The 26043-nt window shown below is 40.3% G+C and overlaps 1 protein-coding gene across 1 annotated transcript; it reads left to right on the top strand.

The window, feature by feature from the left end:
• The first annotated feature begins 20599 nt into the window (after positions 1–20599).
• MC4R (melanocortin 4 receptor) lies at positions 20600–22995 on the top strand. Its single transcript, XM_050940216.1, has one exon. It carries the CDS (start codon positions 21006–21008, stop codon positions 21999–22001), a length of 996 nt encoding a protein of 331 aa, XP_050796173.1. The 5' UTR covers positions 20600–21005; the 3' UTR covers positions 22002–22995.
• Positions 22996–26043: the final 3048 nt, after the last annotated feature.

Below are 26043 nucleotides of genomic sequence, written 5' to 3' on the forward strand. Positions count from 1 at the left end.
TTAGGGGAGAGCCTGCAACGGAGGAAGCCTGTTCTCCAGAGGCCCCAAGAGGAGCCGGCGCCTGGCTGTTCCCAATCCTCAGACGTAGAGGATGACTGGCCCAGAGTACCCACTGCAGTTTACCCCGAAGAGCCAGAAGAGGCCTGGAGGCTGCAGGTACCAAACACCGGGGAGGCAGGAAGTAGCCCAGGGGCAGCCACGGAGCAGCCAGCTGCAGAGCCTGGTGTGGCTCAGTCAGTGTGTTGTGTCTGGATCCCCCCCAGGGGCAGCCAATCCTGCCCCTGTCAGGGCCCTGGGACGGGGTGAAGTAGGGTGGGCCCCATCTCCCTCCCACCCCACCCAGGTGGCTGACCCTCTACATGGTGCAAGGAGGCTCTAGCCCAGGACACTCATCTTTGGAAACTGTTTGTTGGCTGCCTGAGCTCCTCCCAGGCCAAAGCCAGCCCCTCAAAGACTGTAGTTAAGGGCTGACTGCCTGAGCTACTCCATTCCAGGCTAAAGCCTGGTATTGACTATTTAACACACCGCCCTATTGGGACTTTTGCCTGTCTTACAGACTCTGGTCCTGACCCCACAGGACTAGCCTGAGTGGCCTCCCTCCGACCAGGAGGGTGAGGGAGCATTACACAGAGGTAAACAGATAATTAGGCTGAAGTAAATAGGTCAGTAGGATAAAAAAAGACTCAATGTCTGAGCCAGTTAAGAGGGAGAACACGCAGGGGACCATTTACTAGCAATGGACAAGATAAACTAGGAATATAAAGAGGAGGTTGAGTATGCTGCACAGGGATTAGTTCCTGAGAAGTGACCAAGCCAATCAAAAAATGTGTTTGTAATGTATAGTAAATGCAATGAGAGAGGATATGTCAAAGGAGAGGGTTTCTGTGTAACTTTGGATGTGCGGTATTCCATATACTCACCCCCTATGTTTGAGTATAACATTTGACACAGTATAGCTTTGCTCTGTGTCAAATAAAGGAACCTGAGTGATGAAATCTGGAGTTGAAGTGAGTGTTTTGGATCCCCTAGAGAACTGGATGAAGTGTTCTGGATAAGCCAAGTGGACAGAGTCTCAGAGGGAATCCCAACACAGTGTTTACTCACTGATACCTTATAAATAAAGATACTGTATCTAGGTATAACCTTAAATAAGGAACAAGAGGCACTTATTGTAAATATCTATCATGCACTCATGAAGGAGGAACAGATGCTGTTCACTCTAGGTTGTTTTATTGATTCATAAAACTGAATAAGAAGAGAATTTTAGTTAACACATTGCTATCACTTATATCACTTTTCTGAAGACTCCAGAGAAACTGAAAAATAGCATGGGGAATACAACTGTTGGTAATGTGGCTCTTTTAGTAGGGTACCAGGCTGGGAGTCAAGGGGCTTGGATTCTGTTCCCAGCTCTGCCACTGAACTGCTGAGTGAGCCTGGGTGAGTCACTTCATTCTCTATGCCTTCGATTCACCTCTCACTTTTTTCCTTATCTGTTCAAATGTTAAGCTATTGGGGGATGAGACTGCCTCTCGCTATTGTCTAGTGCACAGGAAAATGAGGCACTAATCTCAGTTGGGACTCTAGGTGCCACTTTAATGCAAAGTGTAATAATAAGCCTATGACACAAGGTACTCTATGCTCTCATTTACACTCAGGGCTTATCTACACTTACAGTGCTACACCAGTGCAACTGCACTGCTGTAGTGCTTAGTGAAAACTCTACCTATGCCAACAAGAGAGCTTCTCTTGTTGGTATAGTTAATCCACCTCCCCAAGAGGCAGTATCTGTGTCTATGGGAGAAGCCAATTTGATGACATAGCACTATCTATGCCGGGACTTTTGGTCATATAACCACATCCCTGAGCAACATAGTTATACTGATTTGTAGTGTAGAGTGTATTCTAACTCTGGAATAACTCCATTCCAATTACTATGGGTTAGAGACGTTTTCAGCCTAGTGATTCTTGTGGTGGCTGAACCAAACCAGCAGGCTTTGGACAAAGGATATAGGAATGGTTTATCTCAAATGCTATTGGTTAATAATACTTGCTGTTTTTCCTTTCTTTGGTCATAGAATCAACTGAGTTTTTCATTCACTCTTTGACGGGCAAAAGCTATTTTGTTCTTTCCCAGAAACTCTTTCCTCTTCAGTGGAGCTGTGTGAAATGAAACAGTTTTAGTCCATCAAGTGGATTGACAAATTCTTCTTTGATTTTGGTGCACATGGGTTTATTTGACGTTTGAATGAGTTCCAAAACTGCAAATACAGCTCAACTGAAAAGGCAGTTTTTCTTGGTTTTGGATCAAGAACATGGGTAAGTTGCTTAGAATTATATGGTTAAGCCTGAAGCCATAAATCAGGCTCTGAAACCTGTGGAGGGAGGGGAGGAGTTCACCTGGAAAGAGGTCCTTGTTTGCTTGTATCTTACCCCGTGTGAGCTCTAAATACATTGTAATCTTGTCTGTAATAATCACAGACTTTGACAAACCTTTCAGTGATACAGGGCAAAGCCTAAATAATAGTAAGTTAGAAGGGAATTCTATGTGAAAGAGGGAAACCGTCCTGTAATGTTAAATTGCATAAGGTAGAGAGAAGATGAAGCACTTCTGCTAACTGTTTTTGGAAACAACTGTGTTTGGAAACTGTTTGGAAACATCTGGTTCACACTGGGTGTGCTCAGACATTTAACAGATATGCCAACATAGGCATCAATTTATTTGTTTGGAAGGACTATTCTTACACATAGAGCATTGGGACAAGCAGGCAAAAGCTCCGTCTAGACCTGTAATTTGAAGAGAGTAAAGTCAACATCAAATCACATTGTAAATGATGGAGGTTATAAGAATACTACTGGTCACAGAGCTGGATTAAATGTTTTGGGCAAAATCTTTTTCACCAAAAAATGCAGTTTTTGGTCTACTGAAATATTTCTTGTATTTGCCAAATTGTTTCAGTTGAAAACAAACAAACAACATTTTTAATAGAAACATTTTATTTTGACACTTTCAAAACAAAACATTTCAATTCAACATGACTTTTGCATTCAGAATTTTACTTCAATGTTTTTTTTAAGGCACTTTAAAAAAATACCCTCAAAAACAAACAAAATCTTTCAAATTAAATGAAACATTTAGTTTGATCCAAAATTTAACTTTGCAATTTTTGATTTGACCAGCAAACTGACAAATCAAAGTTAGTCACACACTCATCACAAAATCCTGATGATGGAAATCTGGGTCTTTTATAAGATCAGCATCTAATATTTGAGCCACATGGTATTTTCAAAGCTCTGCAGCCACACAGAAAATTATTATTTAAACAATAATAATTAATTATAATGGAATTTTATGTACATGGAATCAAGGGCCTAATCCTACTCTCATTGAGTTCAATAGAAAAGGTGCCATTCACTTCATTAGGAGGAGAATCAGGACCAAAATTATTTTAGTGTGTGGATTTTTTTTTACCTATGCTTTCCTATAGCATTAGCACAGCCTTGGTGAGGTATCTGTGCAATAAATATAGAATGTAATAAGAACTGTACTGACAAGGTCTCTTGTCCTGCAGTATATCAATAAGTAGAAAAGCAAAAACAGCAAAGAAGAGGCACAATCCAGTCCCCCTTTTTTAATATTATGGAAAATAGATTAGTTTTAAAAATCTGTGGCAAGGATACAAAGAAAAGGCAGTTGTCCTTGTTAGGAGTTTACCATTTGAGCCCCACCTGGGTCAGAGAGAGGACTTACAGATCCTTTGTGTTAATCATGAGAAATTTAATGTTGTGCAGTGCAGCAGATAATTACAGAAATACTTTCTGAACAACAAAGGAGAATGGAGACAGACCTAAATTCCTCCTGCATTCTTAAATGCTTCTATGTCCAGAGCATCTACTTAGAGAAGATGCAGACAATGGTTAGCACAGTATTGTCTAGGCCACAGTTTCTCAACCATCAAGGTCTGACAGGAGGTCAGGCTGTAGAGTTGTGGACAAAAGGACCATCTTTTTACTATGTTTATGTAGTTCCACTACAGTGGGGTCCTTGGTTATCACAATAGAAATAATATGAGACAGTACCTCCCCATTCAGTACCTCCTTTCACTACTGCCCTGTGCCCACTCATCTGGCAATGCTTATTTATTGTTAGCTTTTTATTCTTTATTTTGGTTTTATAAAGTAGGCAAACTAGAAATATATGGGTATGAAGGATTGTGGGCTGTAATTTGGGTGACAATAAGACCTTGCTGCTCTGGGTAGAGATGGAGAAGATTTGAGATGCCCTGATGGATTCTACTGAAGGTCTGGAATGCTTTCAAAGTAACTTAGACTTTAAAAAAAGTTGAATGTAGTTAAGAATTTTACATGCAAACCCAATTTCAAACTAAGAAAATATTGGGACTTGTTCTTGAAAGCAGTGAGAATCTTCCTCCTGAAAATAACCAGCTGCGCATTTCAGTATGACTCACCTATTGGGGAGACATTTTTGAGCCCATAACATGTGATACAATTGTTGTCACAATAAAAAAAAAAGTGTAATTACTGACTATAAAAGAACTTGGTCTGCTGTTTCCGTGGAACTTGATCACACACAAGTTACTCCTGCCCTAAGGCTGGACTAACTGATGTACCTTTGAAAAATTCTTTCTGCAAGTCCTCTCCTGTGCCATCAGTTGTTGCTCTTGTGAACCCTTCGAAGGAAAGGTCTTTGACAGTACAAAGAGAATTAATCTATTCTTTTCTACATGCAGGAATAAATTTGCATAAACTGAAGTGGTTGAAAGAAAAGTAAGAGTTGGCAAGTTGTTTCAGCTTCTCTGCCTGCCTGAAAAGAAAGGGAAGGAGGAGGAGAATAATGATTATCTGTCTTTGCAAAATGCTTTGAGTCTTGCAGATGAAAAAGAGTTATATAAGTATATAGCTACTGATTAACTGTTAATCATCATTAATAACAATCACTTATAAAAGTTGTAGAGACTTGCAAAGCAGTATGAAAGTGATTTACCATTAGAAAGAATGAGATATATGTGGCTAAATCCCTTGCACTGCTTTGAGTACCCCTTCCTCAGCACGAAAATGAGCCTAGAGACCCAAGCTCTGCAATGACAAACCAGCATAAAACCAAAGTAATTCCATTAACCCTGCTGACTGTAGAAGAGTTCCTCTGGATTTCCACTGGTAACCTAAAATGGAGTTTGGTCCAGCATCTGTCAGCATGTCTTATGTTACAATTTTAAAATCTACGTAAATTATAGAATAATTGGTGAATACATCCAAAGTCACTGGTTATGGAACAATATCAAGAAATCCTTCTCAGGCTTGAAAATGCAACTTCTCCCTCCCCAAAAACCAAACCTAGCTGTCTCTCTACTATATATTTGGGCATAAGAGATCAGCATCACCTCTTCTCCACCTTTCCTGTATCCAGCTTCACTTCAAACCCTTTACACAGTCCTGTCTGCATGCAGCATGTGAAGGGGCAGCCATTGGGAGCAAGAAACTGAGATGCTGCAAAGACGGCCCCTTTGAGGAGGTCAGTGATTCATGCACAAAGGCTTTGCCCTCTGCACAGATCCAGGAGAAGAGACTATTTGTATCTAGTAAGCTCAACAATAAAAGCTATTTTTTATTATATTATGATGGAAAAATGGCTTGTCCTGTACTTTTTTATATAGTACATCATGTCCAAAGAGAAGGCTGTACACTCTGGAACAGTTAAAAATTGTTTACTTGCAAATTACTATAGAGCGTGTTATTTTCCCAGCTATATAGTGCTGCTTGTCCTTGATCACTGGTGTGTGCGCTCTCTATTTCTGGTCATCTCCAGGGAGACTGGAAAGTAGATTTTATAATTCCAGCAAATTCTGAATTCAGACATAGTTCTACCAATTAAATCTTCTCTACCATCCCCCCACAATGTATTGTCACCAGTGTATTGTCACTAGTCATTTTGCCAGGATGGGAAATTCCCTTCCCCCCTCCTTCTGCCCGTCAGCTGAGCCAATAAATGGAGCAAAAATGGCTGGCCAATCACAGTGGGAAGGGATTGAGGGGAAAGCCAAGCAGCGCAGCAGTATGGCACCCCCATGAAGTTGGTACCCAGGGTGACCTGCCCCTAGAACAACCCTGTCATGAAGATAGTACGGGAGGGTTACAGTATTTAACAACATAGCCTCAATCTGCTAAAACCCACATTAGTGATTAGTAAACATCAAATTGTTCAGAGGTTCAGTTTAGATGCTTCACTGAATCTGATTAATCTGAAAATCTGACTGGAATATTCAAGAGAAGAAATATTCTCATGAGATTTCCAGTAAGCAGCTTGGTACTGGAAATCTCTTTTGAGTACCTTTTTGTGTCCTTTAAATGCCAATTTTTCAGGTGGTGAAGTTAGAACAATCCTCCTATGATCTGAAGATTTGTTGATAGGGATGGGTCAAAAGGTCTTGGGCTCTTCAATCTCTATTGCGGTAGACCAAGGAGAATAGGCAGGTACTGTTTGTTGGTTGATGATCTCCATCTGTGACTAATGAAGATCAGATGTCCAATTTTTTTAGGAAGAATTATAATAAAATGAATTTTGTGTCAGTATGGATAATGTTCTCTGTAACCTGTTTCACAGTTCAGCACTCCTGAAGTAAAATGGTTTGGTAACTGGCACGATGAGATCCTTGAAGGCTTAAACTGATCGAGTTACTCAGTGCTGAAAAAAACAGGTAGCATCATCACTTGGCTCCAAACCCAGCTGAACTGTTGTGCAATCTTAATAGCAATTGTACTTACACCATAACCATTTTGAAGGGAGACCCTATATTTTTAAAAAGAGTCCTAAATTTGTGAGAAAGAAGTCTACACCTCTGAGACTTGATAAATCCCAATGAATAACTGGATACAGCTCTCCTCAAGGCCAAATGATAGTAAAATACGGATGAGCAGTGAAGCCAGTGACCAGTCTGGCTCTACAATGAGGAATGAACTATTGTTTTATGTTATATATTGTTTATATTACAAGTGTGTGGGTAGGTAGGAGGGGAAAGGAAGAAGATGTGAGGATGTTTGTCCTATTACCTTAAATCGGTAGCAGGAAGTCAGGAAGGATGGGGATAGGAATTGTTCTAGAAAGGCACTCTAGAAGGAGAAGCTTGAAGGATAGTGCTATTTCAGAAACACTGGACTAGTTAGTGCTCCATCCAGTCTACTATCTTTTAACTGACAGTGTTCAGTACCAGATACTTTGGAGAAAGGTGCAAGAAGCTCTGCATTTGCCACTTATGGTAAAATCTGTTCCCTTGTTGTTATAATAAAAAATCCTCCTCAAAGTTTCATGTTCAATGTCAGTAGAATATGACTCTGTGACAGAGGATCTGAGAGAGCTCAATAATGTATGTCGTTTTTTTTTAAATCAGTTGAGAAAGAGAACTTAACTGGGTAAACTGGATTCAGCCAGACAAAATGATCTGTGGAAGACTAGACTTAAGTTTAGGATTTAAGCCTTTGAAAGGTGGCATTGATAATCATTTAAAGGATCATCGTCTCTTGAGTAGCAGAGCTGCTGAAATGCGGCTGTTCCTCCTTTGTTGAATATGTATGGGACTGGAGAAAAACCATCTGGGACATAAGGGTGGCTGCCCTGGACCGGGAGAAGATAGTAAGTGCGCACAGAGGGGAATTCTCTGGAGACAGAGACAAGAGGCTGTCATTCTGATGAGGAGGTCAGAAACTGAACTTCCTTTGCAGATGTAAGATTTTTTTCTTTTTTGTAACTAGGGTAAGGAAAGCTACCTCACTGGGCTTTACAAGGCATTCAGACAGGTACGTTAGGGCAATTGTTTCTATTATGCTCTCATTTCTTTCAAAGCTTCTATTGTGGGTGTTCTATGCAGCCCACTCACAATGAGAGCAAAGGTACTTCAACCTCTGAGATGATATTCAGAAAGGCTAAAGAATGAATGAACCCTGTACTCCGAACTCACAGTCTCTGTCAAAAGGGCAGGGTATAGGTGGTTTCTCTCATCAAGGTGTTGCAGAAGGTCATGGTCAATACATGGAAGGCTAAAAGCCAAGGAACTAGAGTGACCAGATAGCAAGAGTGAAATATCAGGACAGGGGGTGGGGGGTAATTGGCATCTATATAAGACAAAGCCCCAAATATCAGGACTGTCCCTATAAAATCGGGATATCTGGTTACCCTACAAGGAACCAAGAAGGAGGTATAAATTGATGGCACTGTGTGATTGCTTTCTGTGATTCTTTACCAGTAGGGCAATGTGCACTATATTCCAAATAGCCATTTCCATTGTTTGGTACTGAAGGATTGATGTTTTTCCTTTGGCGAGTCTAGTGAGGATTACAGTTGTGCCTGGCATCCTTACACTTGGAAGAAAGCCCTTTGTGTCCTCCTCACTTTTGGCACACCCTTGCAAACACAAGACATGATCTGGCCCACAACTTTCATGTTCTATTTTCATTTAAAATAATTTTGTTGTGAGGTGACTATTAGATGGTTGCAGTGATGAGCTGCCAAAATATTAACAACCGGTTCCCTCCTCCTCACCCCCTGAGGGGGTCATGCCCCCCTCCATCCCCCAGGACTCCTGCCCCATCCAATCCCCATGTTCCTTGACACCCCACCCCCAAGACCCCTGCCACATCCACCCCCCTTCCTGTCCCCTAACTGCCCCCTGCTGCCTCTTCCTCCAACCCCTGGTCCTTTCTGACTACCCCCCAGGTCCCTTGCCCCCATTCAATTCCCCTGTCCCCTGCCCTCTGACCAACCCTAATCCACCCCCAACCCTCTATCCAACACCCTCTCCCTGACCCCCCTACCGCACTGCCTGGAGATGGGGGCTGCGCCACCCAGAGTCGGGGCTGGGAGTCACAAGGGCTGGGCCAGAGCCGCTGGCCAGCCCAAAATCAGGGGCCGGCCCACAGTTGGGACCGGGGGCCAGCCCAGAGCTGGGGGCCGGCCTGAAGTTGGGGCTGGTCTGGAGCCACTGGCCAGGCCGGGGTCGGGGCTGGGGGCCAGCCCAGAGCCGTGCCGCCCGGTCGGGGTCGGGGACGTGCAGCGCCTAGAGCCCTCCTCGTGCCCCCGTCCCAGCTCATCTGCAGGAAGCTGCTGCTTCCTTCTCAGCCCTCTCAGGCTTCCCGTGCTAACAGCTGATTGGTGGGAAGCCCGGAGGGGGAGCCTTCAGAGGAGGAGACAGAGGCAGAGCTGGAGCCAGGTGAACTGGGGCCGAGGGCAGGGCAGGGAACTGCTGGAGCTTTTGTTAAATTTAAAAGCCCTTTACAACTGGTTCTAAAAGGGTTTCTAAATTTAACAATCGGTTCCAGTGAACTGTTGGGAACCGGCTCCAGCTCACCACTGGATGGCTGTATACTGTGTGTGCCTATTAGCTTTCTGGTGAATACTGTCAAAGCAGAAATAAATGACACATTCACCGTAGTATAGCTTTATTGACTTTTGTTGCACTCGTGCCATGGTCAAATTTTGTCCTCTCTGTTGAGATTCAACAGATAATTTTCCCTACCTTTTTCCTGAGTTGGAATCATTTGTGTTCAATCTGTTCTTGGACTTCAGAACAATATTTAACTGTTAAAAACATTTCAGAGCTTGAAATGCATTTTACATATGGATTTACACCCCAATTTTTGTGTTGTATGATTCTGTTGCTGCCTGCACTACTCCTTGATAAGCTTGGTGTTACTGATTCTGTAAGTGCTTCTTGATGAAAGTCAACTATTATTGACTGGGTGAAGTACAATCACCACAGTTCTGCTCTGTCAAAAATTCACTCTGGATCATAGCTGATATATCTCACTAGAAATATTTCTACATAGAAAGAATCCCTCCCAATGGATGAGTTTTACGTCTGCCCATCAGGGAACTATTTGTTCTATGCATTATTTAAAAAGATTTAAAAGTGCCGGTTCACAGCTTATTCTAAATATATTACTATACAAAGCAAATGGAGTGATGAAACATGAATGAAAATGTGTGCTCTGCATTCTTATGGCTCAATCCAACACCCATTGAACTGGTTGAGAGCCCCTAGGGGAAATTTTGCCTCCCAAAACTCCTCCACAAAAATTTAGTGCCCTGACCACAGCAAACCAGTGCTCCCTGTCAGGGGCAGTATTTAGGGAGCCAAAGCAGGGGCTCTAGGTTCTGTGTGTGCCAGGAAACCCAGTGCAACACGGATAGGGGCATTTAGGTGTGGTATGGACTAGGGAAGGAGCAGGGCTGGAGGATCACTGATGTCAGATCTGCTAGCTCTCCTCCCACCACTGCCCCATGGAGAGGGCAAGCCCTCATGGGGGTCTGCCCTCAGCGAAATGCATGGGTATATTAAGCATGTGCTCAAAATGGAGGTTCTTTGAAAATTTGGCCTATAGTGCCTGTTAAAAATAACTCTCATTCACGTCAGTCCTGGGACTGGTTCTTCATCCCTTCTTCAAGCTGATCAGTACTTTCCTGACCAGTCCTGTTGAACCACAATGGTATTTTTCAGGTGCCTATGTGATGTTGGACATAAAGGCTGCAGAGTTAAACCTTCATTAAGTCTTGTCAAACAGATATAAAATATTTTTTAAAAAACAATAACTCTCTAATGTGTTTGGTCTAAATAGATGGGCCAAAATCATCATTGTCAGTAGTGGAGTGATATAAGAAATGAATTTGGTTGCATACGTCTAAATTACAACTGAACATTTTTGTAAATCAGTTGCACAAACAGCGAAGATGAGAGCATGGACGTATAATAGGAAAACACTGTCCACTGTTCAAGTGCAGTTCTAAATATGCATGCTGTGTGTGGTCTTTTTTTCTAATATTTTGTAATAATTATTTTTAACCTAAATTTGCTCTAGTACATAAATAAAATAAACCCACCTACCACAACAAAAAACTCTTAGCACGGGTAAGAACCATATCAATAATTTTACAATTAAAAAAGTCTTTTCATTTCCATCCATAGAAAACCATAAGTCTGCTGTTTCTGGTGTCTTTGACCAATCCCTCTGGAAAATTCTCTCAAAACAGAACTAAACATATTTTGAAGCTGTCTTCTCCTGGTGCCAAACTCCAAGTTAAACCTAGGGGGGAGGAAGGAGCAGGGACGAACTTTCAATAGAATAGATTAATTCAGTCACTGTAGCAGTCAGTATTTTAGTCTATTAGAAAAACAAGTTCATTCCAGCCTTGGCAGACACCAGTTGCCATGGCAGCCCGCACCAGCTGGTACTTTTGCACATAGTTTTTTATATACGAGAAAACGTTCAGTCTTGGGAGATATGACTATTGTCGCTAGTTTCACTTATGTCAGGTTCTTGATAGAGGGAGCTGTTCAAGCAGCCAGGGAATTTACTGTCTGCTTTGATCTCTGATTAGACTTAGTTCTTGAGGCAGAGTAGTTCCCTGGAACCCAGACATTGGTGTTGGGCTTAGATTTCTGAAAGAAGGGGTTGCCTGCATGGTCTTTATTAATTATTATTATTCTTTGCATTACCATAGCACCTAAGAGCCCTAGTCCTGGACCAGGGCCCTATTGTTCTAGGTGCTGCACAAGCCAAAACAAAAAGATAGTCCAGGCCCCAGAAAGCTTGCAATCTAAGTATAAGATAGAGACAACAGATAAATACAGATAGAGTGGAGTACAATGAAACAATATTGGTTAGCATGATAGGCAGTGGTCTCAGCACACCAGCAGTCTAATTGTTGCCAAGTTTTTTGTAGGCACAATGGCAAAGGAGCGTTTTGAAAATAGATTATGAGATTGTTGTGCAGATTTTTATGGGGAACTCCTCCCAGAAGGGGAAGCATGGGAGAAAGCACAACAGTGTTTGTATGAAAATTTAACAAGTGGGCGGTGGAGGCTGACATCAGCCCAAGTTGGAGGTGGGATCTTGATAGTGAAATGTGAGAGATTCCATAAAGGGCCTTGACAGTAAAGACAAGTAGTTTGTGCTCGATTCAATAAAGAAATGGTACTACTAGAGACATGCAAAGAAAGGGGTGATGTGGTCAGAGTAATTGGCCAGAAAAATGATCTTTGCAGCAGCATTCTGAATGGATATGGGTGAGGCAAGATTGCATTTGTCAAGGCCAGAGCGAAGGAAGTTGCTGTCATCAATCCATGAGATGATGAGAGCCTAGACAAGATCTTTAGCTGTGTGGATGGATAGGGAATGCCCTATCTTAAAGATTTATGCGGAAAGAATGAAAAATATTTAGACACAGCCTGGGTATTAGGACCCAGGCAGAGGTCCGATTTAAAGAAGACACCTACGTTATGTACCTGAGTGACAGCAAGAGGGTGCTATCCACAGTGCTCAAGAGTGGAAGTAGCGGGGAGGGGTTGGGATGAAGATTAAGTGCTCTGTTTTAGCCATGTTGAGCTTGAGCTGATGGATAGATGTCAGAGAGACAGGCTGAGATTTTGCTTTGGACAAGAGGACCCAGGTCTGGAATACAGGGGGAGAGAGAGATCGAGAGATCGGTGAGATGTCTGCCTAGGGATCATAACTGAATTTGTGTTGCAGATGAGATTGCCCAGGGAAAAGAGAAGGGGACTAAGGATAGAGCCTGTCTTCCAGGGGTAGTGTTTACCTGTAAATAAAACAAGCTACATTTAGATTATACCCAGAATTTGCATCTCTAATTTCTTCTACCTAGGGAAGCTGAACTGCATGGCCCTGGATATCTGCTACCACTTAGTGGAGAGGTGATATTGGTGTCAAATGAAGGGCAATCGTGTTTTAGATAAGATGCTTACAAGTTCTAAGAGTTGTAAGTACCACAGATAAACAATAATTGGAGACTTGGGCTATAATGTCTCTTCAGGCTGACAAGTAACTAAAAGCTAGATACTAAGAGGAACAAAATATCTCAAGGGTGAGCCTGGTGATCTAATTATGTAGGACTTGTAGCATACAGATAATGCTGTTAAAAGAAGCAAGTGTATTGGTGAAAATGATATTGAATGTACTCTGTACTGTATATTGAACATGACAAAATGTATTTTCTGCACTTTCTGAAAGCTCCAGGGTGATCAGCAGGGCTGGGTGGAATTTTGTCTTGAAAGCTATTACATTAAAAAATTTGAGATGCATTAATGTTGGAATCAGCTATATTGAGAATCATTTTAAAAAAGAAAAACAAATGTTGGTAGAGATAGTGCAGCTAAAGAAATATTCACCGTGTCTGGGATTTTCAAAAAACTCTAAAGGAGTTAGGTCCCCATCTCCCATATGTTATGTTCACAGCATACACTCACAGAAGTTGTATCACCCTTTTCTATATGAATATCATTGCTATAATCATTAGAGATAAAGAGAAGAAAATACAATCAAGATATTTGACTCTCCACTTCACATTATCCACGCACTGCATCCCCACAAGTGTTTGACATTTGCACTGTACTTGTAGTGACTTTTATTAAAAAAAAAAAGAAAAGGAAAAAAACTGAAATGAACTATAGTGCCATCATCCAAACTGGTGGTTTTTATAGTGACACTTTATTGATCCAGAATGCCACCTTGGTCGTCAGTAAATGACTGTATATTTATTTTCGTCCTTTGTGCTCTTTTTCTTTCTCAACTAAAATGAAATATTATTTTTCAAGCTGTCTTGTTTGACAGCTGGGTCGATTGGAACTTCCTTCAGTTAGAATAAAATGCAATTGTAACTTATAGAAACTCTTAATACATGTTAAACATCTACCTGAACTGAATACAGTAAACCTCAAAAGATCATTCTGAAAATCATAAAATAAAATACTATAAACACTAATGGTTAAAAAAAGAGAGAAAGAGACAAGCAAGGACAGCACTGAAAGTTGCTCTATTCAGGAACATATGCGAATTGAAGAAAAAACGTTGCATATTTTCTCTCCACTTATTTTAATATGAAGGCCATGAAAGAGAGCAATGGACAGACTAACAGCTTGGTTATTAGCATCAAACATATTTCAGGAGACACAGATTCAGGCTGTGGGCCAGGGACTATTGCTTTTTGGTTTATAGAGCTGGAGGAAAGGAAATATCTAACTTAGGGTTTGGTGCTGCAAAGTGCTGGGTACCTTTTGACAAATGGTTTCTTGCATTATTTCTCATTAGGGACCTTTTTAAGTAACCATAGGCAACGGATGCTTTATTTCTGAGGTAGTAATGGGAAAAACAAACATCTTAATCACCCTTTCTAAACTTATACAGCCTTTGACTGTGGTATGATGTACGGCTTCTACTCTTACAAATTAGTTAAATTATTTTAAAGCTGTATGGTATTGACTTTATTTAATAATAGTGTAGTTCTAGTTCTCATTTGTGTTTTTATTTTTGTGCTTGCTATAGTTACTAGTGCATTTGAACTGCAGTACATATAATGTTCCTATCATGGGTCAGGACCTCATTACGCTAAGCGGTGTGCACATATGCTCTTCTGTTTCCCAATGAGTCTTACATATGCATGTCTCAGGATTATCCGAACAAAAAAATGTGGCTCACACACTAATTTACTGGGGACAGAGTTCATTAGAGAAATGCTTGTGATGACTCTCTTTTGGGGGAGCCAATATCTGACTCAGTTTTTGTGTGTATTGTAAAATATCAGTTGGAATTTACAGTGCTGTACTGCTCAATATTCCAGGACATGCAGCAGGCTGCAAAACTTGAGACCTTTCCAGGGTTTAATGATCTGCTTCTCTTACATGCTGAAAAGAGTGTAAGCACATTGTAAAATACAAAAGATCTTTTAATTAACTTATTTACAAGCATGACTTTTGGGTGCACTGAGAAATTTGATGTGGGCACATTTAATAACATCTGTTTTCAATTATAAAATGATTTATGCTGTATCCCTTAAACAATATCAATACTAGGACTTCCAGAACTAGGTGCTATTATTCCACTGCTTAGCTTTTTCTTTCAACCCCCTTTTCACAGTCCCATGCTGTAGGGCCATTTGCAGCCATTGACATGCTAGTATTTTCAAGGATGAACTTCGGGTCCAGCTGGGCTTCTGTTAGGTTCTGACACCACCCTGTTCAAATGTACTATACTTTCTACTCCCTATTGTACCATTTCTTCCATAACTGTCTTGTCCCATCTGGCTCTCTCTCTCTCCATCTTTCTTTATCCTTTTAAAATATGAGTAGTTTGAATTTCATCCCGTTGTTAAGGAGTCACGTGGAGGGTACTCTTCTATTTTGTTCAAAGGGAAATGTTGGTGTGTGATTCAGAAATGTCAGATTCCATCCAGGTGCAGGTTTTCGGGAAGAAGCTTGTGAAGGAGGCTCAGTGTGACATCTCACAAAATCAAAACCAAAACGTGTCTTATTGTGTTGCTCATCCTCAGGCTGTAAAGACAGGCTGTTATTTCCTCTCCTTTGCTATTTCATTTCTAAGATGAACTCCATTATTTGTAAGTTAGTTTCTGTGTCCATGACAATTTTTGAGGTGTTAATAAGCTTGATGTTGAAATCTTAGCATATTCTCAAATATCAGAGCGAGGATCCCTTGAGCTGTAATTAAAGTCCCCAAGCAAAAGATTTGTGAAGCTGGCTCTAAAGAAGTGAGTCCATCTTCTACTGTAAACTCTTTGCTTCAGGGAGTCTCCATCTGTGTTTGTACAGTGGCCAATCCCATGGAAACCAAATTGGTTAGGGTTTGGGGTCACAATGGTAATAAACCTCCCCCTAGAAATCTCTATATATATTTTCAAATTGTGAACATTACAACAAAAACAAAACCTCAAGCCTTAGAGAACTAGGAAATATTTGGCTAAAGTTAGAAGAAACCAAGTATTTGAAAGTGTGGATATGCATGATTAAAGTGCCAAAACGATCTTAACTCTGCTCCAGTCGTGTCTCATTGACAACAAGAACCTCCACAACAGCCTTATCTGTACATAACAAACAAGTTCATTGTGTCAGTGAGCAAGAATGAGAATTATTATTTTTATGACAGTAGTGCCTAGGGACCAGCCAAGAAGGAGTACTGTTTTTGGGTGGGGGTAGTTAGGAGAGGAGAAGCTAAACAGATCACCAGGGATGGGGAAACAGAGACAGGGAAGGGGAAAAGGGTATGAAGTCAAGGTAACTGAAGCTGTGGTGAAGAGACTGTGGAATGGAGCAAACAGCCAATAAAACCAAGGGAGAGAACACCCTGCTGCAACCCCCCTGAGGTTGCTTCTGGGTCTGCTCCCACAAGCTTCAGTTTCTTTGGCCCCTGGAGCTAGCTCCTCCCTGGAATTTCTTATTCCACTAAACCCACATAGATAAGAGCAGGGTGCATGGTTTGGGCAGGGGAAGGGGGGAGATGTGAAGTCTCAGTTCAGTGGCTTATGTCCCAAAATTTCAAGTGGCTGAAGTGGGATGTAATAAAATAAACCAATACTGTAATTATGTTTATGGGGAAGGTTTGGTATAAGAACTATAACAATAACATGTTCAAAATAATGAAAGAAACTAAGCCCAATAAATGTTTCTTTATCTGTCTTCACCACTGACAAACAATTTTGAAATGACTGTTAGCTACCAGATTTGTTTTTAACTCACTTTTAACTAACTTCCTTTTGGCTAGAACAAAAGTTAATATTTACCTACATAAGACCAACTGCTTCTGTTACTCGGCAGTGTGTTCCTGTTGCTTGATCAAACTGGTATATGGTACTGTCATGGTATAATTCCCCACTCTGAACCTTAGCGTCCAAAAGATGGGGTACCAGCATGAATTCCTCTAAGCTCAATTACCAGCTTAGAACCTGTAGCGCTGCCACCAACCAGGAATTCCAGTGCCTGGTACACTCTGGTCCCCCAAAAAAACCTTGCCCGGGGACCCCCAAGACCCAGACCCTCTGGATCTTAACACAAGGAAAGTAAACCCTTTCCCTCCCCGTTGCCTCTCCCAGGCTTCCCCTCCCTGGGTTACCCTGGAAGATCACTGTGATTCAAACTCCTTGAATCTTAAAACAGAGAGGAAAATTCACCTTTCCCCCTCCTTCTCTCTTCCCCTCCCAGACTCTCCCTGAGAGAGAAAGTAATTCTAACACAGAGAGAAAAATAACCTCTCTCTCCCCCTTCCCTCCTTTCTCCCCACCAATTCCCTGGTGGATCCAGACCCCGTCCCCTGGGGTCTCACACCAGCATAAAAAACAATCAGGTTCTTAAACAAGAAACTTTTAATTAAACAAAGAAAAAATAGTAAATATTATCTTTGTAAATTTAAAATGGAATAGGTACAGGGTCTTTCAGCAATAGACACTGGGAATACCCTCCCAGTCTAAGTATACAAATAAAAATTAAAATCTTTTCAGCAAAATACCAATTTGAACTCCTTCCAGCCAAATACACATTTGCGAATAAAGAAAACAAACATAACCTAACTCTCTTTATCTACCTAGTACTCACTATTCTGAATCTATAAGAACCTGTATCACAGAGATTGAAGAGAAACCTGGTTGCACTTCTGGTCCCTCTGAGCCCCCTGAGTGAACAACAACCAAAAACTAACAGCACACACAGAAACTTCCCTCCCTCAAGATTTGAAAGTATCCTGTCTCCTGATTGGTCCTCTGGTCAGGTGACAGCCTGGCTCACTGGTCTTGTTAACTCTTTACAGGCAAAAGAGATATAAACTACTTCTGTTCTATTAACTCCTACTATCTGTTTATGACAGGTACATTTTGCCTTATTGCACAGTTCAGGTGAAGGCTGCCCCTGGAGACACTTCAGGTGAGCAGAGCGATTGATTTTTTCCTCCTGTACAGAGCCTAGTGTATTTCTCACCATTGTTGCCTTTTCATGCATGTTGAGTCCAGTTTGCTGGCAGAGAGGATTTTTTCCCAATGAACTTTTCGTGCTGGTTATTATTTTTTGGTAATATGCTGAATTGCCTGTCATAAGATGCGTTGCTGTGGAGGATTAAACGTATCAATTTTACAAGTTTTGAAAGCACAGAGAATCTTGCCTGGGCTTGACTTACTGAGTCATTTATTAGAGGTGTTTTATGACACAATTCAGGAAGTGCATACCAGGCTGACAATCCCTAATTTGAGGAAGCAGAGGATCTATTTGTTACACACTGATCACATCAGGAAATCGATCAGTTACAACCTCTATATCATGGAAAGAGGCAGATAAATGATAGGCTGGATTAACAAAAGCCAAGCTTTTAAGTACAGGCTCTTCTAAAGGCATTGCTTTTTTCAAACAAATTGCATGGCTTCAACCAAAAATATTTTACATAACCTTGTATTGATCGTGTTTTCCTTTCTTCTGTAGTTATGTGTCTCAATGCCCACAAACACTTCAAATGAGGGTAACGTCACAGAAGAGTCCTTGTAATTTAGTTCTGTAATATTTTTTGCTTGCAGCTACCACAGAGGGTTGCACAAATCTCAAGAGTGTATTTTTGAGCAGGATCATCATTGCTGGGTGCAAAAGTTTGGAGGAGCAAGTTGAACTTTTTAGACATGGGCAGCACAACTTGCAGAAACAATAAATACACGTTTGACAAAGGATTCTCGAAGCTAATTGGGAGTTGAGAACCTCAGCGTCTGCACATTTCAGGAGGCACACATAGGACAAGGCCAGATATTGGAGCTGGTTCTCTCCCCATTAAGCCTTCTAATCAAGCTTTGTCCTTTTGTTCCCTCTACCACTCCTGGAGCAGCCGTACCACCACAGGGGGCAAGGTATCCAAGTCCACTACAACAGGAGTTAGTGGACAATCATCCAGTGCCATGTGACAAGGATATTAACCTTTTATAGCCCTGACTCATGTTGTGTGTGATTGGGGCAGGGAAACAAAGATCACTGTCTGGCCAGTATTTCATACCTTCGTTACAGGAAAGCTGCTGGTGAGTGGAATGTCATCTCTAAGTTTGGGATTTCCTGTGCGTATGGCTGGTAGATTTGGCTATTTAATGTATCTGTGGTTTTATACTTCTGCAATATGCTGCTGTTCTGTCAGAAGATCCATCTGTCTAGGTACTTACATGGCCTTCATCATCATAGTATCAGCAGAATTAAAGGGTACAGAATTAATCAGCCAGGCCTCTTCAGCAGGATAAAATCTTTAGAACCATAAAACAAAACAAGTTACCTCAGCAAAACCAAATGTAAAAATAAAGGCCCTTTCCATGCTGCAGATTTAACCCAGAGCTCAGATTTGGTGTGTGGAGCCCTGTACTCCCATAGGCAAACTCCCTTCCCTGTCTCCTCACACAGCAGTTTTATCTTACAGACCGTCTACAGAGCTCCAGTGCATGGGGAAGGAGGGATGTGGGAGAAGGGAAGTTAGCTCTGAAATAAACCCTTACTTACTGGGAATTGCTGCTGCACTAGACTCAGCCCTTCTTCTGTTTTCCTGTCAGGTGTCAAAGAACGGCTCATTAAACAATTCCCAAATGAACACGATGCTCCTAAGTGCAATGACTCTAAGTGCCATTCCCCTCCCTCCTTTTCTGTTCTTTCTAGTTTCTATTGGCTTTTAGTTTTGTATTTTTAAAAATACTTTATAGTGGTTGATGAACAAAAGTGTTATTGTCTCCTGCTGGTTTTTTCCCTCTAGAATTTTTTTTTCTTTAGTGGCTTTTAAGGCAGAGCTGACACAAGTGCATTGAAGGGTGTTGTCAGGCCTGCTGATGGGGTACAGCGTTGTGGGATGATTAATGATTATGCTGGGGACTTACTGGCTACTTGGTCTTATTGCTGATCCCTGAGACATCTTTCACAAAAATCACAGCTTTTGTTTAACTAATCAGAAAAGCTAATGGAAAAGCAACTGTCCGCTGCTCAATCTAGTTTCCCAACATCTGGCACTAAACTCTGCCAGCAATGAGGATACTTGTGTGACAGTGGTGTGTCTTGGAGCTCAGCATCATGTGCAGAATAGCTATGGATCCTTCTTGCTTTATCTCAGGTCCTTATGCAGCGCCCCATACCATAATACTTGAGTGCCTGACATTTTTAAAAATATAGTTATCTTTGCAATACCTGTCAGGTAAGGACTTATCTAGCTTACAAATGGGGAATTTAGGCACATAGACATTAAGTGACATGGCCAGCATCACACAAGAAGTCTGTGGCAGAGCCAGGAGACAATCTGGGTTCCACTGATTCCCATTCCAGAGCATACTTGGCATGCATATAAAAAACAGCACCTTTGTCATCAAAAAGAAGTATAAAGGACTACTGCTACTGCTAACAATAAAAGAATATAAGCCGAGGTATCTGAGTGATTTAAGGATTTGTTTAAGACTCTTAAAGCAGCTGTAGTTGTAAGAAGTGGTGGTGGTGGTGGTGATGATACAGAAAATCCATTGTGGAGGGGTGTGAGGGGAATAAAACTATTCTGAAAAGATAAGGAAGCAAAACAAAATCTAATTTCCTGTAACTGCAAGGAGCTGTGCTGCAACTGAAACTGTTTTGCTATGTGATGTGCAGTTCTGAAATGTAATCAGCATCTCCTAGACTTTCACTGTTCCTTAGCCTTATTGGCTGAAGGCAAATCAGAGGAGGAGCATGCCTCTGAATACTTTTTCACTCTCTACACACCATAAAACAGGCAGCATGCGTACACTGCCTGGCAGAGTGGTGCTTGCGGTTTTAAATTGGTTTCCACTCAGCAGCAGTCACTTGAGTATTTTACATTTACCTCTCCTAATGGAAGACCAGAAAATACGTGAATGCATCAGTATATATAAGCTATGTGGGGGGGGGAAACCAAAACAGCTGTAGATTGAATATTATGGAACTTGCTAACCATGCTAAAGGTGGTGGTTATTAGAAACTGCATCTGTAAGAGACAAAACCAGCATTTCAGAGTCTGAAATCCTGCTATTTGATATTATGCTAGAGTTTTAACTGCTTTCTCCGTTGGAGGCTTTTGTGCTAACTTTGCAAGTGAAAAGTCTCAGGAAGACTACAAGGAAACGAAAAAGAAACTTGATATTTAAAAGGCAGAAGGCTGGAAAAATACCACTTGGCATTGGATCGGCGCTTCATAAGATGAACATCACACATCACCTTGGCATGCACCAGCCTCTGCGCTTCTGGAACCACAGCTATGGATTGCATGGTGGTGCCAATGAGTCAAGTGGAAAAGGTTACTCCTCTGGGGGGTGCTATGAGCAACTTTTTGTGGCCCCGGAAGTGTTTGTGACTCTGGGCTTCATAAGTTTATTGGAGAACATTTTGGTCATTGTGGCAATAGCCAAGAACAAGAATCTGCATTCACCAATGTACTTTTTCATCTGTAGTCTGGCAGTGGCTGATATGCTAGTGAGTCTGTCAAATGGATCAGAAACCATTGTAATCACTCTGTTAAACAATACAGACACTGGTGCACAAAGTTTCACCGTAAACATTGACAATGTCATTGACTCGGTGATTTGCAGTTCCTTACTTGCATCCATTTGCAGCCTGCTTTCAATAGCTGTGGACAGGTATTTTACGATCTTTTATGCTCTCCAGTACCATAACATTGTGACAGTGAAACGTGTAGGGATCATCATAACATGCATCTGGGCTGCTTGCACGGTTTCAGGCATTTTGTTCATCATTTACTCAGACAGCAGCGTTGTCATCATCTGTCTTATCAGCATGTTCTTCACCATGCTAGTTCTCATGGCCTCCCTCTATGTCCACATGTTCATGCTGGCCCGACTGCATATCAAAAAGATTGCAGTTCTTCCAGGGACGGGCACCATTCGTCAAGGTGCCAACATGAAGGGGGCCATCACTTTGACCATCTTGATAGGGGTTTTTGTTGTGTGCTGGGCCCCATTTTTCCTCCACTTGATTTTCTACATCTCCTGCCCCCACAACCCATATTGTGTGTGTTTCATGTCCCACTTTAACTTGTACCTCATTCTCATCATGTGCAATTCCATCATTGATCCCCTTATCTATGCATTCCGGAGTCAAGAGCTCAGGAAAACCTTCAAGGAGATCATTTGCTGCTGTTGCCTTCGAGGGCTTTGTGACTTGTCTAACAAATATTAAATGGAAACAGAGAAACTACTGTGCCCACAGACCTCTAAACCTTCTAGTACTTTTCTCAACAGAACCTGAGCTACGTCTTTAATAATGAATCTCTCTCTCCTGCAGTTATAAGTCTCATTCATGTACAATTTATATCTCTGTGTAGTGCCTGTGCAAGCTACAGCTGTGATTATTTAACTTTGTGGGGAAAAAACCTCACCAGTCTGTAAGTAAAAGAAAAATGTAATCTAATAATACTAATAAACATGATCATCTGTAGGTCCTAGATGTTGGGAAATAAGTTAATTGCCTTGCTTAAAATACACATATATTACTCTCCAAACTTATCCTAATTCTGTTAACCTAAAAACCAAAGGCAGTTAGTTACTTTCATCCATGTCTTCAATTATACACACATGAAAATTTAAAATGTAGTTAGGCTAATGATGAGTGCTTCTATATATTATTTGTGTAATGGTGGATTGAATTATATATTTTAAATTGACATGTTTCATTGAGTTAACTCAGTTCAATAATTACCTTCATCATAAGGATTCAAAATAATTGAATAAAGTTTCTTTCCACTGATGCATGTACTGTCAAAAATTAATAAGATTTTTACAACTTGGCCACACAAGATGATAGCTAGCTAGATAATGTTTTACAAGATAGTGATTGCTGTATGACTGAGGTTCAGCTCAGCAAGTGGAAATACGTTCCTAGAGTGACATTTAGTGCTGGATAAAGTTGCCAGACTTAAGCCACTTGTTTATCTGCAGAACAGATGTAATATGGGTAGGGTTGACAGAATTTTTGATTTTTTTTTTATAGTTTTGATGGATAATATCAATGTTTATTTTTAAGCATTGTTTCCTATTTTTATCAATTTAAAATTTCACAGTTGTGGGAAATTATGGCAGTCAGATAATAATTATTTCATAACAATACATGTTGAGATTCAAAAAGCTAAAATTTTATAATCACTAAAACACAAATTGTCAATATCACATGTCAAAATAATATCCAGTAAAAAGCCTGAAATCAAACTCTTAAGTTCTCAAGCAGCATTTTTCTTACTTTGCCTCCCTGTAAAGTTTGATTATTATTGGAGATATTTTTTCATTGGTTTGCATGTTTATGGTAAAATCAACATTTATTGACAATTACCAATAAAAGTCTAATCCTTGAAAGCCTAAATATGGGCATTGACAGCACAAGCTTCTATACATAGACTTACCTTGGTACCAGGGGATCTATCTCAAGGGTTAAAAGGCAACTTCAGTCTCTGAATATTTTCTGTCCTTCCCCTCTCTAACAAGACTACCAATATGGGTGTCACTTGTGGTGTAAGCTGGATGCAGGCACCTTTTAATATACAAATAATACCACAGCATTCAATAGTAATTGCACCAAATTCTGCAGTACTGCTATGCAAGATGTTGTGGGTTCACACCATTATTGTAGAATATTGTTTATAGTATTTTCTTGTTAATAAAATCACCTGTCAGCTAGGACATGCAGTGAGATGATTAATTCATTCCTCGTATGCCACTGAGCAAGACTAGATTGTCCTTTGGACATTGCTTGGGGAGACTGTGTAGTAAAATGGAAGTGACAATGGCTTGTGAGTCTGGAAACTCTGGTTGTGCGGCCAGTGACCTGTGTCTAATCATTTTGTCTCTCTGTTCCAAATCCAAACACTATAAACACAGTGAATTCAAAGTTAAAGGAAACCTTAAAATGAATACAAACATGTTCAAGTATGAAAATGTACAATTAGTACACTCAAGCAACCTTAACTCTTCCCTGCAATGACACCAGGCAATAAATATATGTTTGTGATTAAAGCTTGTTAATATTTTTGTACTTAAATTGATGTTTAAAGACACATTACATTTTTTTAAAAATTTATTTCATGCTGTGGAGCCATGTGAAAAGCATTTTCTTATCTTAACCTCTCCATGAAAAAGATGCAGATTCCATAAGGGGAAAGCAATTATTTCATCAAGAAAATTCTATTTTCACAACAAAAATGTCAAAGCTCCACGAATATTTGCCCCCAAAGTGCTTTTTCACAATATTATTTCACTCTGGATTAAAGCAATTAATATTTAAACACAGATTTTGTAATTAGAGTGCCATTAGTTTATAGAGGTATAGTGATTTTTATGTGCAATTTTTCCAAGTTATTTTATTTTGCAAAGGTTATAAAACTCTGCAAAACCATAACAAAGAATTTTTTTAAAGGTACCTAAAAATCCAGCTTCCTCTCTCTCTGCAGATTAGCTCAAAGTTCAAGGTGAGTTTCACGGGCCTAAATATTTAAAAATGACTCACTTTTTGGATGCCTGACTTTAGATGTTTTAAAAGGGGTTAAATTTCAGAGAGTGGGTGCTCAACTCTAGAAATGGTCAGAAATGGATTTTCCATCTCACGGAAAAAAAAATGAGATTTCAGGTTTTTTTAGTATTGATCAAGGATGAACAGACACAATTTAATTTTTTTCATTAAATTAAATCTAAAAAAAATCTTTTCAGATTAATCAAAATGTTTTTTTGGTTTAATTTTGACCTGTGTGTGTGTGTGTGTGTGTGTGTATGTGTGTGTGTGTGTGTGTGTGTGTACACACACACACACACACATTTCAAAATGAAAAGTTGTTTCTAGAAGAAAAATCAAAACTTTCTGTTCTGAAATGTTTTTACATTTTCAATCTGTTTTCCCTAAAATTTTTGTTAAAATCAATACAACTTCATGAAATACGTCAATTTAGTTGAAGCAGTGCTTTTCTGAAGGAAAACTGTTTAGATGAATATTTTTCAACAAGCTTACTCAGCACTTTCTGAAGATCGAGCCTCTTTAAGATTTGTCAAGATGGGCATCCAAAAAAGGAGGCACCAAAATCACGAGCTACTTCTGAAAGTTTAAGCCAGAGTGTCTACATTATTACTACCAATATAGTGGATGGTGGGGCATGTAGAGGGGCATCTAGTCAATGTATGACTTTGGGGATCTCAGTATTTTGGACAAGTAAGTTTACAGTCATTTATGTGCTGACAGCTACTGAGATTTGTCTATTTGAGACATTCAGTAAGATGGTTCAGGAAGGTTTTGTACAGTGTCTTGATAATATCAATCCATACAATATTGGTTGAGGTGCAAGATTTCAGTTTTTTTCTTGTTTTTATCCCTTGAAAGCTCAGAAAACGCAGAAGGAAGATAATGAATTAAAACATTAAATTTTCAACATGAAGGGGAATTTTAGCCTCTACAATTTATGTCCTGATCCTGCGAACACTTATACACATGCTTAAATTTACTACTATGTGGAGTCCAATTGATTTCTCTGAGACTGCTCATGGCAGTAAAGTTAAGCACATGTATAAGTTTGTGCAGGATCAGTCTCTCAGATTATACCCTAATTACAGTGGGTGTCAATAAAAGCTCAGCACTTGCTCAGCCAGGAACCTAGAATAAGAAGCTGATAATTCAGTTGTTGTTGAGGCTTCTTGGCACCCCTCAGGATTGGGCCCAATCTTTCAATATTCAGTGTCTTGCAGAATTGTGGCCTAGACCCTGGTATCTTCCTGTACTTACAGTAAAAGACAATGGTATAATGCCGAGTGGCAAATAGTGAGATTTTAATGGCATACCCTGCATTAACATTAATCATTTCCCTTTATAAGAAGAAAAAAAAGATGGAAATAAGATACCTTTGTCTAGTACACCTGTGTTGGGGGCCTGAGGAAAACAAATCACTTTTACAGATTCTAAAGAGAGGATTAAAGATGAAAGAATAAGTTAAACTACAAAAAAATCCTCTCAAAAAACGTGGAATTCTATTTGATTCTGTCAAAGGACTTTTCATCATCTACAAGACATTGCACATATCTACAAATGTTAGGTGTACTGAATTACACTGAAAAGTTTGCTGATATTTTCAGCCAACTAATTTGTGCTTGGGAAATCATGCCTGGCACTTTGTAAATTATTTTCTGAACTACTCATTTAACATTCAGAGAAAACATTCTATCTTATAGTTTATGGTTTAGGGTGATATTAA

The sequence above is a fragment of the Gopherus flavomarginatus genome, chromosome 2 (assembly GCF_025201925.1).
Source record: "Gopherus flavomarginatus isolate rGopFla2 chromosome 2, rGopFla2.mat.asm, whole genome shotgun sequence".
Lineage (NCBI taxonomy): Eukaryota > Metazoa > Chordata > Testudines > Testudinidae > Gopherus > Gopherus flavomarginatus.